Genomic DNA, 18164 nt, shown 5'->3' with positions numbered 1-18164 from the left:
TAACAATTACCACCCACTTAATGGCTTAAAGTAACACCAGTTCTCTTAGAGTTTCAGAGGTCAGAAGTCTTAAATCGGTTTCGCTGGGTTAAAATCAAGGCGTGGGCAGTCTTGCGTTCTTTCTGGAGGCTCCAGGGGAGAATCCATTCCTTGCCCCTCCCAGCTTCTAGAAGTTGCCCACATTCTCTGGCCAGTGGCCCCTTCCTCCAACCTCAAAGTGCATCATTTCAACCTCAGCATCTGTCATCCCATGTCCTCTGACTCTGATTCTCCTGCCTCCCTCTTACAAGGACCCTTGGGATTATACTGGGCCAGGATCATCTCCCCACCTCAAGAGTCTTATTCACACCTGCAGAGTCCTTTTTACTCTGTCAAGTCACATATTTCGAGGTTCCTGGCATGAATACGTGAAAGACCATCCTTCAGCCTATCACAGCTGTCTAGAAATTCAAGAGTTTCATCAAAGGGTATAGGTATTTTTGATGTGAATCACCATCTCCAAATTGTTTTAATGAACACTGACATCAGCATTGGGCAACTGGGCAACACTGATCAAGGTTTAAGTTCCTCCTTGTCTCCTGTCTTCTCCAGAGCACAGAGCACAGTATCATGCTGGGCGATGATTTGCTTCTTACTAATCTTTCACTGGAGTGTCTGAGGAGTTGATTTCTCGGGAGGAAGCTGAGGGAACAGGACTGGGATGTTTGGCCAGAGGGCTGGGGTGGGAGGTTGGCTTCCAGGAGGAACAGGCAGGAGGAGATGCCTGGCTGGAAGGGCAGGTAAGGGGGGAAGAAAAGGCAGGAATACTGTGATTCCAGTGATGGCTGTGATCACCGGAAGCCAGGCCCCATGGTGGGGATGGGGCAGGTGCTGGGGAGCTGCCTCCAGCTAGAGCCCAGGAGGGCCAAGTCAGCAAAGCTGCGTCGTCGGGGACAGGTAGATGAACAGTCATCTGAAAGCCTGAGGTTGCCTTTCCAAACCGAGGCCCCCACTGGGACGCTAGCTCCCCAGCTCCCCATGTCCTCGCCTTCCTCCCACCCCTTCCGTTGGGAGCCAGTCTCCTGTCAGCTCAGTTCCAACAAGCTGGGGGCAGGCGCTGGGGGGTCGTGGGGAAGTGCGGGGCGGGGGGCAGATGGGGCAGGAGAAGTTGGAGTGACCTTCAGGGCCATGAAACAGGGTCTTCTCTTCAGCTGAAATTCCTTCAGAGTCAAAGCAGACTGGACACCCTCAGAGACGCTCAGTGGCCTGGTGTCTTTCCGTGGTTTATTAGTTACAGAACCAGAATATAGATCCGAGAAAAAGAAGCTGCAGGAACAGCTGGGGCCCAACCTGGCACAGGCTACTAACCCCAACCCTAGGGCATCCCCACGGCCCCAGGCATATCAGGGTAATGCTGGGGCGTGAACAACCTCGTGTCCATGCCTTTTGCACCAGTGGAACAAAGGGGCATGTGGAGGTGACCTGTAGAGTGGGGTGTGAAAGGGACCTTAGCCCTGGCTTTAAGAAGGACACTCTGGTTCAGAGACAAGGCTCTGACAAAACGCTGGAAGACCAGTTGTATGTGTGGAGCGCCTGCATTTCCCACTGACAGATGCTCTCCTGCTAAACAGTCCCACGAAGCAGAGAGCTAGGAATTGGCTGAGCCACAAAACTCACCTCAGGCCCCTCCAGAGACCAACTCTGCTATGGCCTTGGAGAAGAGGCACGTGGCAAAGCCAGGCACGCCCTTCCAGTCTGAAGGTACCCTAAAATAACCAATGACCCTTGGGGGCTCCTGCTACCACCTCACAAGAACCAGCTCACCTGCCAGGGAGGCTGGGAGTGGGGGCCACATAGGGAGCAGGCATGGGTCTGTTCTTCTAAATCCTTTCCTGAACCACAGGGTAACGACAGAATGCCAGGGCATCCCTCTTGAGTCTACAGGGGACTCGAAGGTCACTGAGCCCATTCCCCTGTCTCTGGGCCTGACCTTGCAGACCTTGGTGGGAGGACCTGGGAACCCACCCTCTTCGCTTCTGGGAAATCCCCCTGTGCAGCCCCATGCAGGCCTGTGTATTGCAGTTAAAGCCTCCTTGTCCTTTTACTGTGGTTCTCCCAGGGTAGAAAGGGTCCACCACATCCCTGCCCTGTACATGGTCTTGAGTCTAGCTTGGGGCCTGGCTTCCCAGGAAATCTTTCCCCCTCCACCCCGCTGCAGCCAGAGTCAGGGCTCAGGCCCATTCCAGACCTCAGCCAAGGACAGAGTTGAGTTCCCTGAGCCCTCAGGTATGATGCTTTTCGGTGTATGCAGGAGAGGGAGACCAGAGAAGAAGCCGGGATGGGCAGGTGTGGCCCTTTCTAATCACTCTCCGAGCCTCTGCCCGTCATTCCGTTTTCAGCACCTACCTGCTCCCCACACCTGTAGCAGCCAGGCCCACCCCCCGCCCTGGCACCCTGGGCCCACTGGAAGCAGAAGGTGGGGGTGGCAGAGGTGGTCCAGCCAGCCCCGGCCCCCAGGCCTCAGGACCACTGGCAGGCACAGTCGGTGGGCTCCTGCACGGTGTAGGGCACCCAGGTGGCATTGGTGGCACAGAAGAGCTGCACGGAGCGCCGCTGCAGGCCCACCTCCCGGCAGCACTTGCAGAAGCGGGCGTAGGTGTTGATGTTGTAGTTGTAGATGCTGGCAGACGGGCACCTCCCATCGCAGGACACTAGGTTCACCTAGAGGTGGGCGGGCTCGTGAGGCTGACGGTGCAGCGCACCCTGCGAAGCCCCCTCTCCCACCGCCAGGGGGCGCCACTCACAGGGGTGTTGCTCCTGCATTCGTTCTTTCGGATGGTCATACGGATGGTGACCTTCTTGCAGGAGCGCCCGTCCTCTTTACCTGGGGGGGCAGGGAGGGGGCAGCTGTGGCTGAGAAGTGCTTGCAGTGGACAGCAGGACGGGCCAGACTGGGGCAGTTAGTGTCATGCTTGAGGGTCTCTCTACAGGCGTTAGTGCCCATGCATTAGTGCCCCTCCCCAGCAAAGAGAAAGCCTTTCACTCAGTGCCCTGGAGAGACAGGCAGGTGGTGAAGGCAGGGGAGACAGGGAATGAGGTCTGGATGGCCGGGGGGGTGGGGGGGCGGTGGGGGGGCGATGCGGGGGCGGTGCTCTGGGCTAGGAAGAGGAGGATTTGGAGATGAGGCAGGCTGCCTCCCCACCCCAGCCCCAGTGCCTGTCTCTAACCCCTGTTGGTGACCCTGGCCCTGTCCCCACCCCTCTCTCAGCTTCAGCGTTCCGACTCTGAGAGGTCTTCTAGAATCGGCAATTTCCTGAATGTATGGAAACCCACTACCTTGTACCAGAAGCTGGCACACAGCGGGCTCACTGGGTTTCCGTATCCATCGGACAGGGTCAGGGGTTCGTGCACCTCACACAGTCATCACAGGCATGGAAGGTGACTGGCAGCAGCTTCCTCTGCCTGGGCCATGCCTCCCACCGACAGGCCATCTTAGGGCCACTCAGGCCCTCACAGACGGAAATATCTCCTCCCCAGGCCTGCGCCCCCGCCTGAAACAACAACCCCCTCCCTCCACCCTCTGCTCCCTCCCCGACCCCTCCCTTGCCTTATTCCTAGCCTGGGCACCATCACCATCTCACCAGAGACACAAGGGTGGGTATGCTGGGGAAACAGAAGCTTCAGACCTTCTTTTGAACAGCCCCTCCCTCAGCTTGCTGTGAGCTCTTTTCCGTTCTAAATAAATATTCAATTTCACACCCTGATATGGGACTTGTAAGTTTGTATTCTTCTTAATGAGGCCCCCCCAAACTGTGTAAGTCTCAATCCCCCTAAAACTAGAGGTATCTGTCTTACTATATATTTTACTTATTATTCTGTCTCTCCCACTAAAACGTCTACAGTGCCTAAAACAGGGCCTGGTGTATTGATGCTCAGTAAATATTTGCCTGATGCACGGATTCTCTCTGTCACCCCAGGGAGCCTGCCAGAAATGGGGTGGAATTCTGGCCTCTGGGCCTCACCACAGTGGGTTTCCCACCATACCAGCTGGAGGACTCCTGGCCAGAGCTAAGTTCACTTTTTCCTCCCCCTCTGCTTCTAGCAGGCAAGAGGCCCAAGGCCTGTCCTGGCCATGGCCCTTGAGGTCCTGGACTGAGACCAGCTGAGTGACCAGCGGGAGCAAAGCAGTGGCAGCACTGGGCGCTGATGGGCTCCGGGAGAGTGGGCACCGCTGAAGCATTCCCACGCAAGCCCAGGGGGTGAGGCTCGCTATTCAGCATGCACTGTTGGCTTAAAGGCCCTTGCCAGAGGCAGGGAGCAGGGGCCCGTGCCCTTCCCTCCCCCACCCCCAGAGCTGGGGCCATCTAGCAGAAGGGACATTGTTGGGAACAGCAACATGGCTGCACGCCTGCAGTCCTTCCAAGAGGAGTACCTGGGTGGCAGTGGACACTAACCCGTGGAGGAGAGGCGGGGCTAACGGGGACCACAGGAAACAGGGTCCCCGGGGAACCTGGGGAGAGGGACATGGGTCGCAGGTCACATGGGAGCACATGGAATATTCAGCGAACGTGAGTTGCGGGTGAGAGACCAGCCAATGAGGCACTGAGCCCAGCTTTCCTGCTGTCTGTGAGGTGGACACAGCGTCCCAAATTCTGGCCTCCAAAGGCCAGTCTGAGGACCGTAGGGGGAGGGGAGGCGCGTAGGCAAAGGTCTTACAGTTGACTGGAACGTGCCTGCCTATGTGGCTGGGACTGCGGGTTCCAGGAGCCAGATGTGGGACACATGCCCAGAGCTCTCACTCAGACTGAGTCAGGGACCCCGCGGGCCTGAATCCCACCCAGGGGGCACCTCTAAGACTGGGCTCCCGGCCACAGGAAGGATTCACCTGGGGGGCTTCTGGCTGGGGGTCGTACAGGAGGAGGGAGAACAGGTGGGGAATTACTGACCTCCTGGACGTCCCTGTCTCCATCAAGAAGCAGAGGACTTTTGCTGGGATAGGGACATGAGTATGTGTCTGCCCATATCTCTGCCAGTGCCATGAGCCCGATGGGAGGTGTGTTATTCCTTCATTTAATAACCCCTGACGAACCGCCACTGGGGTGCCAGGCCAGGAACCTGGCCCTCTGAACCCTGGCATGATACCCTGTCCCCCGACCCGAAAGGTGTCCCCCTTCACCCCCGGGCCTCAGCCGTGCTCACTCACATGTCCTGCAGCACCCTTCCAAGGACGGTACCACTGAGCCCCCAGCCTAGAGGGAGAGGAGAGGAGGTCAGAGGGAGAGCCTGTCCTAGACCTGGAGCCAAGATCCCAGCAAGAGGCAGCGAGAGTGACTCCCTTTCTCCCATGATGCTCCGGGAGAGGAGTACCAGGTCTTTCCATCCATCAGGGCCTGGCCAGTGGGAGAAGGGGTCCCTGGGCTGGCCATGGGAGAGCCAGAGAGGCTAACCTGACTGGCTGGGACAGTGACACTAAGGCGGCCTGTGGCCCCAGTAAGACTGCAGGCTGGATAAGAGGGTGTGGGCCCCCCATCCTTCCAGGGAGCAGCTTCCCTCATGCCCCACGTGTTCCCTCATTAGTGCTTCCTGCACAGAGGGTCAGGGAGGGGAGGGGTGCAGGGGCTGGCCCATTTGGTCCAGTGACCTGGGCTCTATCTCAGCCCTGGATAAGTCACCCCTTTCCTCTGGGTTTAATTTTTCCACCTTGAAAATGGGGGCAGAGCCCTCCTCCTCGCTTATGAAATCAGCCTAACAATGATATGGGAGAGCTTTGTGAATTAGGGAGTATATGCGTGTGATTTTATGAGTGTGTACTTGTGTGTGTACACATGTGATTTTGTATTGTGAGGGTATGACTGGGAGGGTGTGTGTGTGTTTTCTAGGTAAGATCAGAAATCTTTTGATGTCTGATATCAATCTCGGGAACTTCGATAATGCAGCAATAACCCAGCCCTCCAGAAATCCTTTCCCTTGATGTCTGCCCAGAGTGACAGCTGTCCCTTCTGGCATTGGTTTGGTCAGTGGCAGTACCATCAAACCATCCTACGACCGAACTGGGCATCTGCACGCTGTGTGTGGCCTGTATGCCCCGTTGTGTGATGGTCCATGGCGTGTGTTCTGGCAGGCAGAGGGGTTCATGTCCCCGTGAGGTGTGCGGTGTGCGTGAGGGACTGACTGTCCATGTTGGTGTGTGTGTGAGGATGGATGCTTCCGTACACCTGGGCGCTGCCATGTGATGCTTGGGGATGTGTGTTGTGATGAGGTCAGAGCGGGACCACATGGAGGGATGTGGAGCTGGGGTGGCAGGGCGCGTATAGATTTCAGTGGACCCCTCCTCCCTCACCTCAGCACACAGGACCCCCGCCAGCCCCCAAGCCCGCTGCCAGTAAGACGGCTGGTATCCCTGGCTTCAGGCCATGCCGTGCAGGGAGGAAGTTGGCACTGACCTTGGCACACTCAGTCTCGTTGAGTGGGGGGCAGCTGATGGGTGAGCGGACGAGCACCGCGCCCAGGGGAGTGCTGCTGCAGTGATGACGGGCACAGTCTGCGATCCACGACGCCCCAGGCTGGAGGGCACAGAGGTGGTTAGATGGCCCGTGGGAACTGCTAGGGCACAACTCTGAACACAGGTGTGGCCCAGGACCTGGCACTGCCCAGGACCCTGTCTGCACCTCTCCCTGAGCCCTGGCCTACCCCTAACCACCCCCCACACCTTCCCCAGGTGGGTAGCTGGGGGGCCGCCTACCAAGAACAGGGAGGTGGTGCCGTTGGGGAAAGTGAAGAGGCAGGACACGTTCCTGCAGGAGCCGCAGCAGGCTGCCAGGTCCCGTGGGTGCTCATACTCCTGGTTCTACAGGATCCGGCAGGATGAGAGGGGCCTCAGCCCTGTGCCCACCTCCACCCTCCTGCCTTTCCTACTGCCTGAGGTCCCAGAGCCCGAAGCCCAGAGCAGGCCGCCCTCAGAAAGGGAGCTCCCAGCCTCTCATGTCAGGCAGGAAGGTCTTCCCTCCGTCCGCCTCAAGCCTCCCTCACAGCAATTCCTAGACCCCGGCCCCATGGACGAAGAGCATTTCCACCCATTTCAGCGACAGCACTGCTGGTGATTAAGGGTGCTCCTTCTGGCTGCGCACAGACCTCAGTTTGAGTCCTAGTCCCTGCGGGAATTTGGACAAATGACTGGACCTCCCTCAGCCTCCGTTTTCTCATTTGACAAATGGGGCTATTTCCACCCCAACCCTCATTAGCTTTTACAAGAAGCCAGTCACTATCCTAGCTACTGGGCATGCAGAAGTGCTCAACAAAGGGTAGCAGCACAGACACACACACAGAGCAGCAAGGAGTGGGCCAGTCATAAGTAGGTGCCTCGATCTGTGTTCTCGCCATCAGATACCTGCCCTGGCCAGACCCGCATTCTTGCTGTTCCCCTCCTGGCCTCTCCCAACCCGGCCCGAGCTCAGCATCTTCCACGGGGGTCTCTGAAGGGCCCCTCCCCCCAGCCCTACCCTTCAGACGTGTCTAGAAAGCTTGAGGATCCTCTGATTCCTGGAGCACCCAAGGTCACCCAGGCTGGTGCCCTGACCTGGCCCATCCCCCTCCCGCCCCACACCTACCGCCTCACAGTGGACGTCACACAGCACAGAGGTGGTGTTGATTTGGTAGAAGCTGGTAAGAGGGTCAAGCACGTCCGTGCAGCGCGAGGTGTGGCACACGCCGTCTGCCGAGAGCTCCACCACGGTCTGGCCCGGCAGCATCACCCCCAGCTCGCGGCTCAGGCACACGGGGGCCTTCACTGGGTAGGTGTGTGGGATGACCGCAGTCACCGAGAGCCCGGCAGGCACATCCAGCACCCCCTGGCCAGCCCAGCCTGGACCTACCCAATGGGCGTCCCTTCCCTGCTCACCACACTCATATTTGGCGCAGCCGCACACATTCTCCACGCTGTGCAGGAACTCCTCGTCCAGCTGGGACTTCTCCCACTGGGTGGGGCAGAGGCAGTCAGCACCCCAGGGTGCAGAAGCCCAGGCCCGCCCTCGGGAGCAGTCTGCCACCCAGGCCCTTGTCTTTGTCAGTTGGCTCCGTGCTGTGGGTGGGGAGGGGGCTGGCGGGCCTGGGGCCCTTGGCTCCCAGGGAGCTCACGCCTTCCCCAGCCAAGGGGAAAATTCCCAGGGTGGCTCCCCACTGAGGAACACTCCCCAGTGTCCTTTCCTAGGGGCTAAAGGCTCTCCTTTCACCCCAAGCACCCACTGGCCACCTCAGTGAGGGACCATTGCATGGCTGTCAGCCAAGAACCCCGCATGGCTTATACCATTTACCGTCCTCATTCACCAGTTGAAGGGAGAAGAGGAGGGATGGGGAGGGGGGGGAAATGAGAGGAAGTGTGTGTTGTAGGACATGGAGTGAGGAGAATATATATAATCAGAAAATGGTGAAAAAAACCTTTTAAACATAACTTCACATTTCTTAAAGTATTTTCCCTTCCCTCAGGGGCTGTGCAGCCTGGAGGCGAAGGGCATGGTCTCTGGAGTCAGATTTCCTGGGTCCTAATCCTGACTGTGACTTACTAGCTTCATGACCTTAACCTTAGTCTTCCTATCTGTATAACTGAGATCATCATGGAATCAAGCTCATTGGGCTGTCATGAGAATTAATCTGACAATATACATAAAAAGGCCTAGGAACGTCCCTGACATATAGTTAGCTCTCAGTAAACATTAGCTGCCATTATGAGTTTCATCACCATCATCGTCATCTTCACCATCCCCCCCTACCATCTTCACCATCACTATCACCACCATCACTGTCATCTCCACCATCCCCACCACCACCATCATTGCCATCACCATCATCTTCACCATCCCCACCACCACCATCATCACCATCATCATCACCATCATCTCCACCATCCCCACCACAACCATCATCACCATCATCATCACCATCATCTTCGCCATCCCCCCCACCATCATCACCATCATCATCATCATCACCACCATCTTCACCATCCCCCCACCATCATCATCATCACCATCACTCTCATCTCCACCATCCCCACTACCACCATCATCACCATCACCATTACCATCACCATCATCTCCACCATCCCCACCACAACCATCATCACCACCATCATCACCATCATCTTCGCCATCCCCCCCACCATCATCATCATTACCATCACCATCATCTCCACCATCCCCACCACCACCATCATCACTGTCACCATCATCGTCATCTTCACCATCCCCATCCCCACCATCCCCACCACCACCGTCATTGCCATCCCCATCAGCATTGGACTTGCTCACCATGATGCTAAAGCATGAGCATGCCCACTTTATAAATGTGGACACTGTACTCAGAAAGCAGAGCTTAGGACAAGGAAGCTGATGAGGACGCCAAGGCTTTCTGCACTACATTAAAGGAATAGGGTCTCCAGGGGGTGGAACACAGTAGAAAGGAAAGGGGGTGGCAGATCTCAAAGAGTGGGGAGAAAAAGGGTCTCCATACCAGGTGGCACCGGGGCACTGGAATTGTGTCGCAGTCACACTCTGAAAAACAGGAGAGGGCGGGGACCCATCTCACTGGGAGCTGTCCAGGTGGAAGTCACCCTGGGTCCCCATAATGCTCCCTCCCTTGCAGACCCTCCTCTGGCTCAGCCTCAGCCCCAGTCAGGGTGGGGGTTGGGGGGGAAGAAGCCAAAATCTTAGCCTCCCTTCAGCCTCCGGGGACACAGGGACTGTGGCTCCCCTGGTAGGCCTGTGGGGAGGCAAGAGTGGTTCCTGGTTCTAAGCTCCACTCCAGAGGCGAGTGAGGCTAAACAGGCAGACAGGCCAATCACAGGTGCCCTTTGTCATCTGGGCTTCACCCTGCCCCATCCTCCTGAGAGCCCTTTCTAGAGCAGATGTGGGGCCTCTCCAGAAGTGAACATGGCAGGGGTGGAACTTCTGACCGTCTGTCTTTCCCAAATACGTATTCCAGCAAGTTCGGCTTTATTGGTCCAAGTGTCCAGCCTTGGGCAGGTCCTGCTCAGGGAGAGCCTGCTGCCCGGGCAGTGCCAGCAAACTCAACAGACACGTAGGCTCTAGCTTCCCGAGAGGAGAGCGCAAGGTCAAAGCGCCTGTGAAAACACTCTCCTGGGTCCCTCACTCCTGCAGCAAATAGTTTTAAGCGCCTACTCTGTGCAGAGCTTTTCCTGTGCTCTGGGGACAAAGCTATGAATAAAACAGACCAAACTCTCTGGCCTCCTGACGTTAACATTGGAGGCCTGGAAAAAAGACGAGTGAAATAAATGTGTAACTCTTTCTAAATCAACTCTTTCTAAGTCACATTTTTACATAAAGCTCACTGGTGTTCGTTATTGATGGAGTCATGGAGGCTCCCAAAGGGGTTTGAGGCAAATTTTAAGAACATTTTTTTTTTTTTAAACTAACAGACAGCTGCAATAAAGGCTTTTTTTTTTTTTTTTTAGATGGAAAAACCTTTGGGGAACAGGGATCTCGATTTTTTTCCTTCTTTTATCCCAGGGAGAAAAATGTGTAGGAATGTGAAGTGCCCAGCATTCAGATGCAGGGGGAGCAAGGCAGTATTGGTGGTTCTAGAGTGCTGGAATGTAAGCAGGTGGACCGTGGGGGCCGTGCCTCCCTTGCCTCCCTCTCTGCGAAGCTGTGGAGAGAGGCGTCTCCACGCAGGGACTCACCGCAGGACTTGTAGGGGCAGCAGCGGTCCGGGCTCCACACCTCCACCAGGGCAGTGCCCATGCCACACTGCACGTGGGGACAGCGGAAGCTCTCACACACTGTGAAGGAAGGGAGGCAGAGGACACGTCAGTTGCAGACACCTTGGAGCAGACACCTTGCAGACACCTTGGGCTCCTCCTTGGTTGCCCCCACCCCTGTCCAATGTTCCGTAGACACCCTCCAGGGCTAGAGCCCAGGGAAGAAGTCTGGGCTCCTGGAGTCTCCCCCAGAACTTCTTCTGGAAGCCTTAGTTCCACTCTGAGGAGGGATTAGCAATAGGACAGTGTCAAAACCTTAAAGTGACTCAACGGAGCCTTCCTTCCCCCTAGATTCTGTGTCACCCTGAGAGTAGGGGCAGATGGACACCAGGGACCAGTGCAAGCTCCACTGCTGGGAACGAACGTTCCCTCTAGAGGAGAACGCCACGCTATGCACCCTGTGGGAACCATACCCACGGAGCCCACCCTGAGCCCGCTCTGTATCAGGGATGCTACACTCCATGGTGCACACTTCCCTTTTTCCTAGTATTCAGGCAATCCCTCTTAGTTTGGGGTTCCTCAGCCATTCTCATTTACTGGGAGGACAAGGCAAGGATTGAGGGACTCCTGGGCACAACTTTGGGGTGGGGAGGGGAGGTGTTGGGGACAGCACTTTGAAAACTGATCTGATTTACTAAAAAAAAGTATATCGGCACAGGTAAAGATTATCAAAAACAAACAAACAAACAAAAAACAGACTCTTAAATACAGAGAACAAACTGGTGGTTGCTGGCGGGGGGAATAGGTGAAATAGGTAAAGGGGGGGATACAAGCTTACAGTTATAAAATACGTAAGTTATGGAGATGAAAAGTACAGCACAGGGAACAGAGTCAACAATATTATAATGACAAGGTGTGGTGACAGATGGTGATGACATTCTTCAAGACGAGACCAAAGGCATGTGCACATTTGTTGAAATGCTATGTTGTAAACTTGAAACTAATTAACATTGTATATTAATTATTCTCTAATAAAAACGATAAAAAAATAAGAAAATCTAAAAAACCATGTACAGTATGAGCTTATTTTGATTAAAAACAAACACACGTATAAAGGCCTAGTGAGTATGTGGAAGGATGTATTCCAACCCCAACTGTGCTGCCAGTGGGGTATCTAGGAAGCCAGAAGAAAGTATTCTCACTCGCTTGCATTTACTTGGATTCTGTACCTTTTATGAAGCAGATATGGCTTCTATAACAAAAGTACAATGAGGATTGGAAGAAGTAATGATACCAATACCCTCCCTTTACTGAGCACCTACTGTATGCCAAGGACTATAAGGTACTTCACATATATTATCTCCCATCTTCATGAGAGTCCCTCAAGGTACGTACTATTAGCACCTTTGGACCCATGAGGAACCTTGGCTCAGAGAGTTAGTGACTTGCCCCAGGCCACATGGCTAGGGGCAAATGGCAAAACCGGGAAGCAAAACCATGACTGACTGGCCGCACCTGTTCTCACTCCCCATGACCAGACTTCCTCCTGAGAACCCCAGAGAGAGGGGCATCTAGGTGGCTCAGTGGGTTGAAGCCTCTGCCTCCAGCTCTGGTCATGATCCCAGGGTCCTGGGATCGAGCCCCTCATTGGACTCTCTGCTCAGGGGGAGCCTGCTTCCCTTCTCTCTCTCCACCTGCCTCTCTGCCTACTTGTCATCTCTGTCAAATAAATAAATAAAATCTTAAAAAAAAAAAAAAAAAGAACCCCAGAGACACACATGAATAAGAGCAGGAGGCCGAGAAGGACAGAAGAAGACACAGAAAGAAAGGAAAGACAAGGCAAAGGACGCTGGCCCTCTGCTCAGATCAGCTTTGTGAACACTTGGCAACGAGAGGCCTGGAGCCCCCAGGTAGGGCTGATCTGTGCATTGGGGTCAGCTCATCTGGGCATGCGCCGTGGAAGTCTACTCTGCTCCAAAGTTGGTTTCTGACACTGAAGCCGTCAGGGTTGCCCCTGGGGTCTCCTGGCAGACAGTACCCACCTACACCGCTTTGGGCAGGCGAAGTTCACTCCCCTTTTCCCTATAATCAGTGTGCGGTTTTTGCAAATGAAGTCATCTTGAAATTCAACCAGCTTGTTAACTCTCATCCGTTAGGTTTTCTTAACGTCCCTGATGCTGCCTCTACTAGGCTTAAGGGGTACTATTAAGGTACCAGGTACACAGTACACATTATATTAAGGTACTACGTCCTGTGAAGATATCAGAAAGGGTCCACTTCTATTTACAGTCGCAACCCAAAAGAGCTTCCAAGGCTTTGAGATGCAGGGTCTTCTGGATGTAGGCTGCATGTGCAAAGCCAGGGTGACACAGGGCAAGAGGGGCCCTGAAGCAGGGGCCTTGGCTCATAGAGTAAGGACTGTGAATCAGTGCTGGGAGGGTTGGGGTGGTCTCACCCTAGGCCTCCCCCTGGGCCTGCGGACTTCAAGGGAGGGGACAGGGAACCTCCTCCTGAAAGCTCACAGCCATCCACATCCCTGCCTGGACCCCGCACCATCGCCTGGCCCAGCGTCCTCCATGAGGCCTCTTCCTCCCTCATAGGTTTGGCTCCTCCTCACCCTGGGGCTCCCTGTGGCTCCCTATTGAACTGCCATTGGTCCTGAGGGAGGGCCTTGTGAAGGGGCACATAAATGTCCCTGGAGCCCCTTGAGGTTGCATGCCCGCCTCCAGCTGGGACTCACCACACTGATACAGAGGACAGCAGAGCTCTGTGGTGTTCCTGTCCACGGTGAGCGCCTCTCCTTCCTGACACTCGGGGATCGGATCTGGACAGTCGCCACAGGCTGAGGAGGGGAGAGGAGCCACGGCCATCACAGGAAGTCCCCCTCACAGGGTCTTGGTACAGGGCAGGTTGCTGGGTTGGTGGAGGGGGGTACCTAAAACCCAGCTGTGACAGGAGCTGGACTCAAGTAGCCTTTCATGGCCTCATGGGGCCTGTCCTGGAGCAAGAATCTAGATCCTCCTTGTCTACCTAAAGTTTTACACCAAACAAACACCAATTTCCTCCTGCTAGTAATGGGTGGGGTGAAGCCAGGCTTGGTTTCCTCTTCCTCCTTCCCTTTGTTCTGAACAGGAATCTCACCCTTGTCCTGTGCCCAGTCTATCTGGTGAGCTCCACAATCTCCTTCCCAGCCGCCCCCAAGAAATGTGTGAGGAAAGGGATGTCGGGGATCCAGCTGTGCACACTGACATCTGCTGGCATGTCTACCCACCGCAGAAGTAGGAGGGGCAGCACGAGTCCCCCAGGTGACCCACAATCAGGATCTGGTCCTGGCGGCAGCTGGGGACCAGTTCTGCCTCACACAGGTCTGGGTCACACTCTGCAGAAAAGATAGAACTTAAATGCTGGGAGCAGACCCTGTCTGGCCATGCCTGAGCCCCCAGCCCGGCTCTGCCCCAGTCCCTAACCAGAACCCAGTCCCCAGAGCTCCCCGTCCCCGGCTGCAGGGTTCCCCACTCCCCTGCGCTCCCTGCCTCAGAAGCTCTCACCACAGCTGTAGCTGGGGCAGCAGGAGTCCTCCTGGAAGTGGGTGAGGAGTCGGTGGCCTGGGCGGCAGGTAGGGGCGAGGCCCTCACACAGAGTCTGGTTACACACTGGGCCAGGGGCCACAAGGCATGTCACCTGAAGGCTAGGAACACCCCCACCCCCACCTCCTGGCCTCCAGTACTCCCCAGCACCTAGAAAGCTTGTCTTCATTTCTCAATCTCCCCAGAACCTACATTCTAGGAAGGGGCCTCTGAGGGTCACACAGAAGGTCCAGGGCTCGACAGAAGAGCATTAATTGTTAATATTCATCGAGATGGGCCAAGTGCCAGCTGCTATCCTAGATCAGAATCAACTTCTAGAGTCTCACAATCAGCCAGAAAGCGGGGACTATGATCAGTCTCGTGCTATAACAGAACCAGCTAAGGCACAAAAGACATTAAATGATCGCTGAGGTCGTGAGGCTGCAAAATGGCAGAAGAGTTGTCCAGACTGCTCAGGTCCATAGCCTGTGTCTTCCAGCCCTACCTCACGCTGCTTCCTGAGGGGGCCTCCTCTCCCCCAGGTGGGGTTCTCCCTGCTTGCAGCACCCCCCCCTCCCCACACACACGCCCCTTTCATTTTCCCAAGCCTTGTCCTATCCATCAAGGTCTGCAGGGGGAGCCGGCGCCCTTTAACCATCTTAACGGTTGAGGTTGAGGGAAGTGAATGGCGGGACTTACCACAAACCGTCCCCAGGCAGCAGGGGTCCTCAGTGGGCAGGAGCAAGGCCACCTCCCCAAAACGTGGGCAGGTCTCAGGGCGGGGCCCCGGGCAGCCCAAGTCCACTGGGACAATGGTGTTGGGAGCCTGGCACTGGTGCTGGCAGCATCCACTGAGGGAGCTGTTCCAGGTCTCCCCCAGGGCCCGCGGCACGCCCGTGCTGTCAGTGCAAGCTGCGGTGGGGGACAGGGTGGGACACAAGGGACTGAGGTGGGTGGGAAGACCCAGACCATCCCAGGCTTGACCTTCCCTGGGACACTGACCATCCCCAAAGCAGACCTAGAGGGGGGCAGATGGGCCTCGGCCATGGGTGGCAGGTGGGATGAGGAGACCCTGGGGTGAGGTCAGCTTTGGAGGGCCCTACCCTGGCCGGGAAGGGACCTACCACACTTCTCCTCGGGGATGCAGAGCGCCGAGTGGCGCCGGTGCAAGAGGGTGCCCTCGGAGCAGACACAGCCCTCGCCCAGCACCTGGCACTGCTCTGGGTCCAGCGGGCCCAGCAGCCCGTCCTGGCACGTCTCGGGGGGCTCGCAGGCTGCCACACATGCCTGGTAAATGGAGTCACTGGAGCATAGGAAGGCTGCAGGGGCACAGTGGACAGTAAGCAGGGCTCAGACCCCAGGCAGAGTGAAGAAGAGCCTCAGAGTGTCATCTGGCCTCAGCAGAGAGTGCAAAGGGGTTTGGTGTCCCTGCCTCCCTTATCAGAAGGCAGCAAAGCACCACCCCAGGCCAAATCCAGCCTCCTACGGACTTTTGCGAATAAAGTTTTATTGAAACACAGCCACGCCCAGGCACCTGCCTATTGTATCTGGCTGCTTTTGCACTCCTAGGGCAGAACTAATTGTGACAGAGACAGTAAAGCCTGAAAAGCCTCAGTTCTTTACCATCTGGCCCTTCGCAGGAAACATTTGTCAAAACCTTGCTTTAGATCAGTGTTTTCAAATTTTCTTGACCTTAGAAAGTACACTTTACACTGTGGTCCGGTACACACGGGCATGCAGAACAGTGGTCCTTAAACCTCAAACAGTGGTCCTTACAGAGGACTCATTTGGGAGCTTTTGGAAATCCCCTTGCCAGGACCGCACCCAGAGCAACATTAGAATCTCTTATTGTGGGGCCCAGCATTCGTACTTTTTGGAGTTCCCTAGGGATTTTAAAGGATGGTTTGGGATTGAGAATTACTGATATATATATATATATACATATATATATATATATATATATGTATATATATATATATATGGAACGTTTTTTAGAGCATTACTGATATACTGAAACAAACTTGTTCACAAAACAATATTTACTCAAAAAAAAAAAAACCCCAAAACCAAAAAAACAATATTTACTCTTTCTAGGTAGAGTACACACTAGCATTTTCTATTCTGTTGCATATTTTGAACATGGTGTTGACCCCCAAAGTTGGTTTCATACCCACAGTGTGGAAAACACTACTCTAGATGACTTTGTCTTTTCATCTTTTATCTGCCGTCGTATTCTAGGCGTGGTCTTCCTGTGAGCTCCTTCCAGCCTATCTGGATGTGTCCACATTTATAAATCAGAGTGCCCTAGGCCGGTCCACCCCGTCTACCCCACCAGTGCAAACCTAATGGGATGGGGAGGGGTGGCTCTCACTTCCCTTCTCAGGCAAGGAAGGGAGAGACTGAAGGAAGAGAAAGATGACCAAGAAATTAAAAGAAAGGCAATACATCCTGGATGGTAACCATGTAGTGTGCCTGCGGGAGACACTCAGCACACATTACCTCCACGTCACCTTCAAACCAACCCTAGGGGGAGCCATTATTACTTTCTTCATTTTACAGAGAAGGAGAAGAGATTCAGGTAAGTTAAATAATAAGCAGATAATATTCATTGGGCTTATTAATCTACATTATAATAAAAATAAATGTGTTAAATTATTCATAGATGGATTTATATTTATTATATAGTATATTAAATATGTTTACATTATATTGTATATTAAATAAAAATACAATTATTTATGTATTTATCATAGATATATTGGTAAAATACTTCTTGAATTACAGAGTAATATCAATGAATGAATGAATAAATCAATGACTAACAGGGGAGGGAGCGTCAGAAGCCATGGAGGAGTCGCCCGTCCTCCCCACTCCCGCTCAGGCCCTGACTCACGGCAGTAGTCAGAACGTCGCCACTCGATGCACACGTGGAATTTGTGGCACATGGCCACGTACACCGTCAGTGCCACGCAGGGCTGCTGCACGTACTTGGTGTCCCGGATCCACAGCTCACAGAACGACTCTGGTGGCACCTGGGCACGCCAGACAGTGCTGCTCCCCCCTGATTCCCCATATCCCGGGGCCCAGCTCCTCCCAGCCACAATAACCAGGCACAATAACCAGTTTCTGGAGACTCATGATCTGGCCCCAGGTTCAACACCTCTGGGGAGCTGCTCTCTGCAGATAGGGACTGTCCTTCCTAGCCTGGGAGGTCCCCCCATGCCGGGCCCCAGCGGGTACCTACAAAGCGGTGGCAGGCGCTGAAGGTGCGGTTGGACACCATGCGAAGGCAGGGCGAGCAGTCCGCTGTGGCACAGCTGTCCGGGCGGAAGCGGGTCTGGCCCACCGAGGTCAGGGAGCTGGGCACCTGCCAGCTGTCCAGAAAGGGAGCGGGGTCCTCAGCCTCACCCACCACAGAGCCGTCCTCCAGGGTGAGGTCGTTGGCTGCATCCCCATCACAGATGCCTAGAAAGGGAAGGACGATCCCAATAGCCATAATGATTACCACCACTCCCAGGTCCCTGGATGTCACTTTGCATATTTCTTACAACAATTCTTTGAGGCTGGTATTACTATTATCCCCCTTTTACAGATGAGAGAAATGAGGCACAGAGAAGCTAAGAAACCTGCTGTGTAGGAAGATATCATCATTCTTAGGAGACAGACACCAAAGTATTTAGAGATAGAGGGATACAATGTCTCCGACAAACTTTCAAATCATTCAGAAAAAATGCATTTATGTAAAAACGGCAGAACATAGAAAAGTGCACATATAAAAATCATATATGTGTGCATGCATATATATACACATATGTATACCTATGTGTGGTTTTTATACACCTTTATACACATCTAAACACATTTTATACACCTCAGTGTACACACAGAGGCAGGAAAAGCAAATGTGG

The 18164-nt window shown here is 54.5% G+C and overlaps 1 protein-coding gene across 1 annotated transcript in view; it reads right to left on the bottom strand.

The window, feature by feature from the left end:
• Positions 1 to 1249: 1249 nt before the first annotated feature.
• The window catches only part of OTOG (otogelin), a 76605-nt gene continuing 59690 nt past the window's right edge, over positions 1250 to 18164 (bottom strand). The window contains exons 41-56 of the mRNA XM_032358182.1: positions 17501 to 17721; positions 17150 to 17288; positions 15381 to 15575; positions 14956 to 15168; positions 14239 to 14343; positions 13962 to 14069; positions 13431 to 13532; positions 10673 to 10771; positions 9484 to 9524; positions 7877 to 7952; positions 7587 to 7765; positions 6722 to 6826; positions 6423 to 6542; positions 5183 to 5228; positions 2784 to 2863; positions 1250 to 2700 (exon numbers count right to left, since the gene is read on the bottom strand). Coding sequence (XP_032214073.1) covers positions 2500 to 2700; positions 2784 to 2863; positions 5183 to 5228; positions 6423 to 6542; positions 6722 to 6826; positions 7587 to 7765; positions 7877 to 7952; positions 9484 to 9524; positions 10673 to 10771; positions 13431 to 13532; positions 13962 to 14069; positions 14239 to 14343; positions 14956 to 15168; positions 15381 to 15575; positions 17150 to 17288; positions 17501 to 17721 — 2030 coding nt within the window. The 3' untranslated portion in view covers positions 1250 to 2499. The remainder of the gene's footprint in view (positions 2701 to 2783; positions 2864 to 5182; positions 5229 to 6422; positions 6543 to 6721; positions 6827 to 7586; positions 7766 to 7876; positions 7953 to 9483; positions 9525 to 10672; positions 10772 to 13430; positions 13533 to 13961; positions 14070 to 14238; positions 14344 to 14955; positions 15169 to 15380; positions 15576 to 17149; positions 17289 to 17500; positions 17722 to 18164) is intronic.

Source organism: Mustela erminea, chromosome 9 (assembly GCF_009829155.1).
Source record: "Mustela erminea isolate mMusErm1 chromosome 9, mMusErm1.Pri, whole genome shotgun sequence".
Lineage (NCBI taxonomy): Eukaryota > Metazoa > Chordata > Mammalia > Carnivora > Mustelidae > Mustela > Mustela erminea.
Note: the sequence above shows the minus strand (reverse complement) of the source record. Positions and strands in the feature narration are given on the sequence as shown.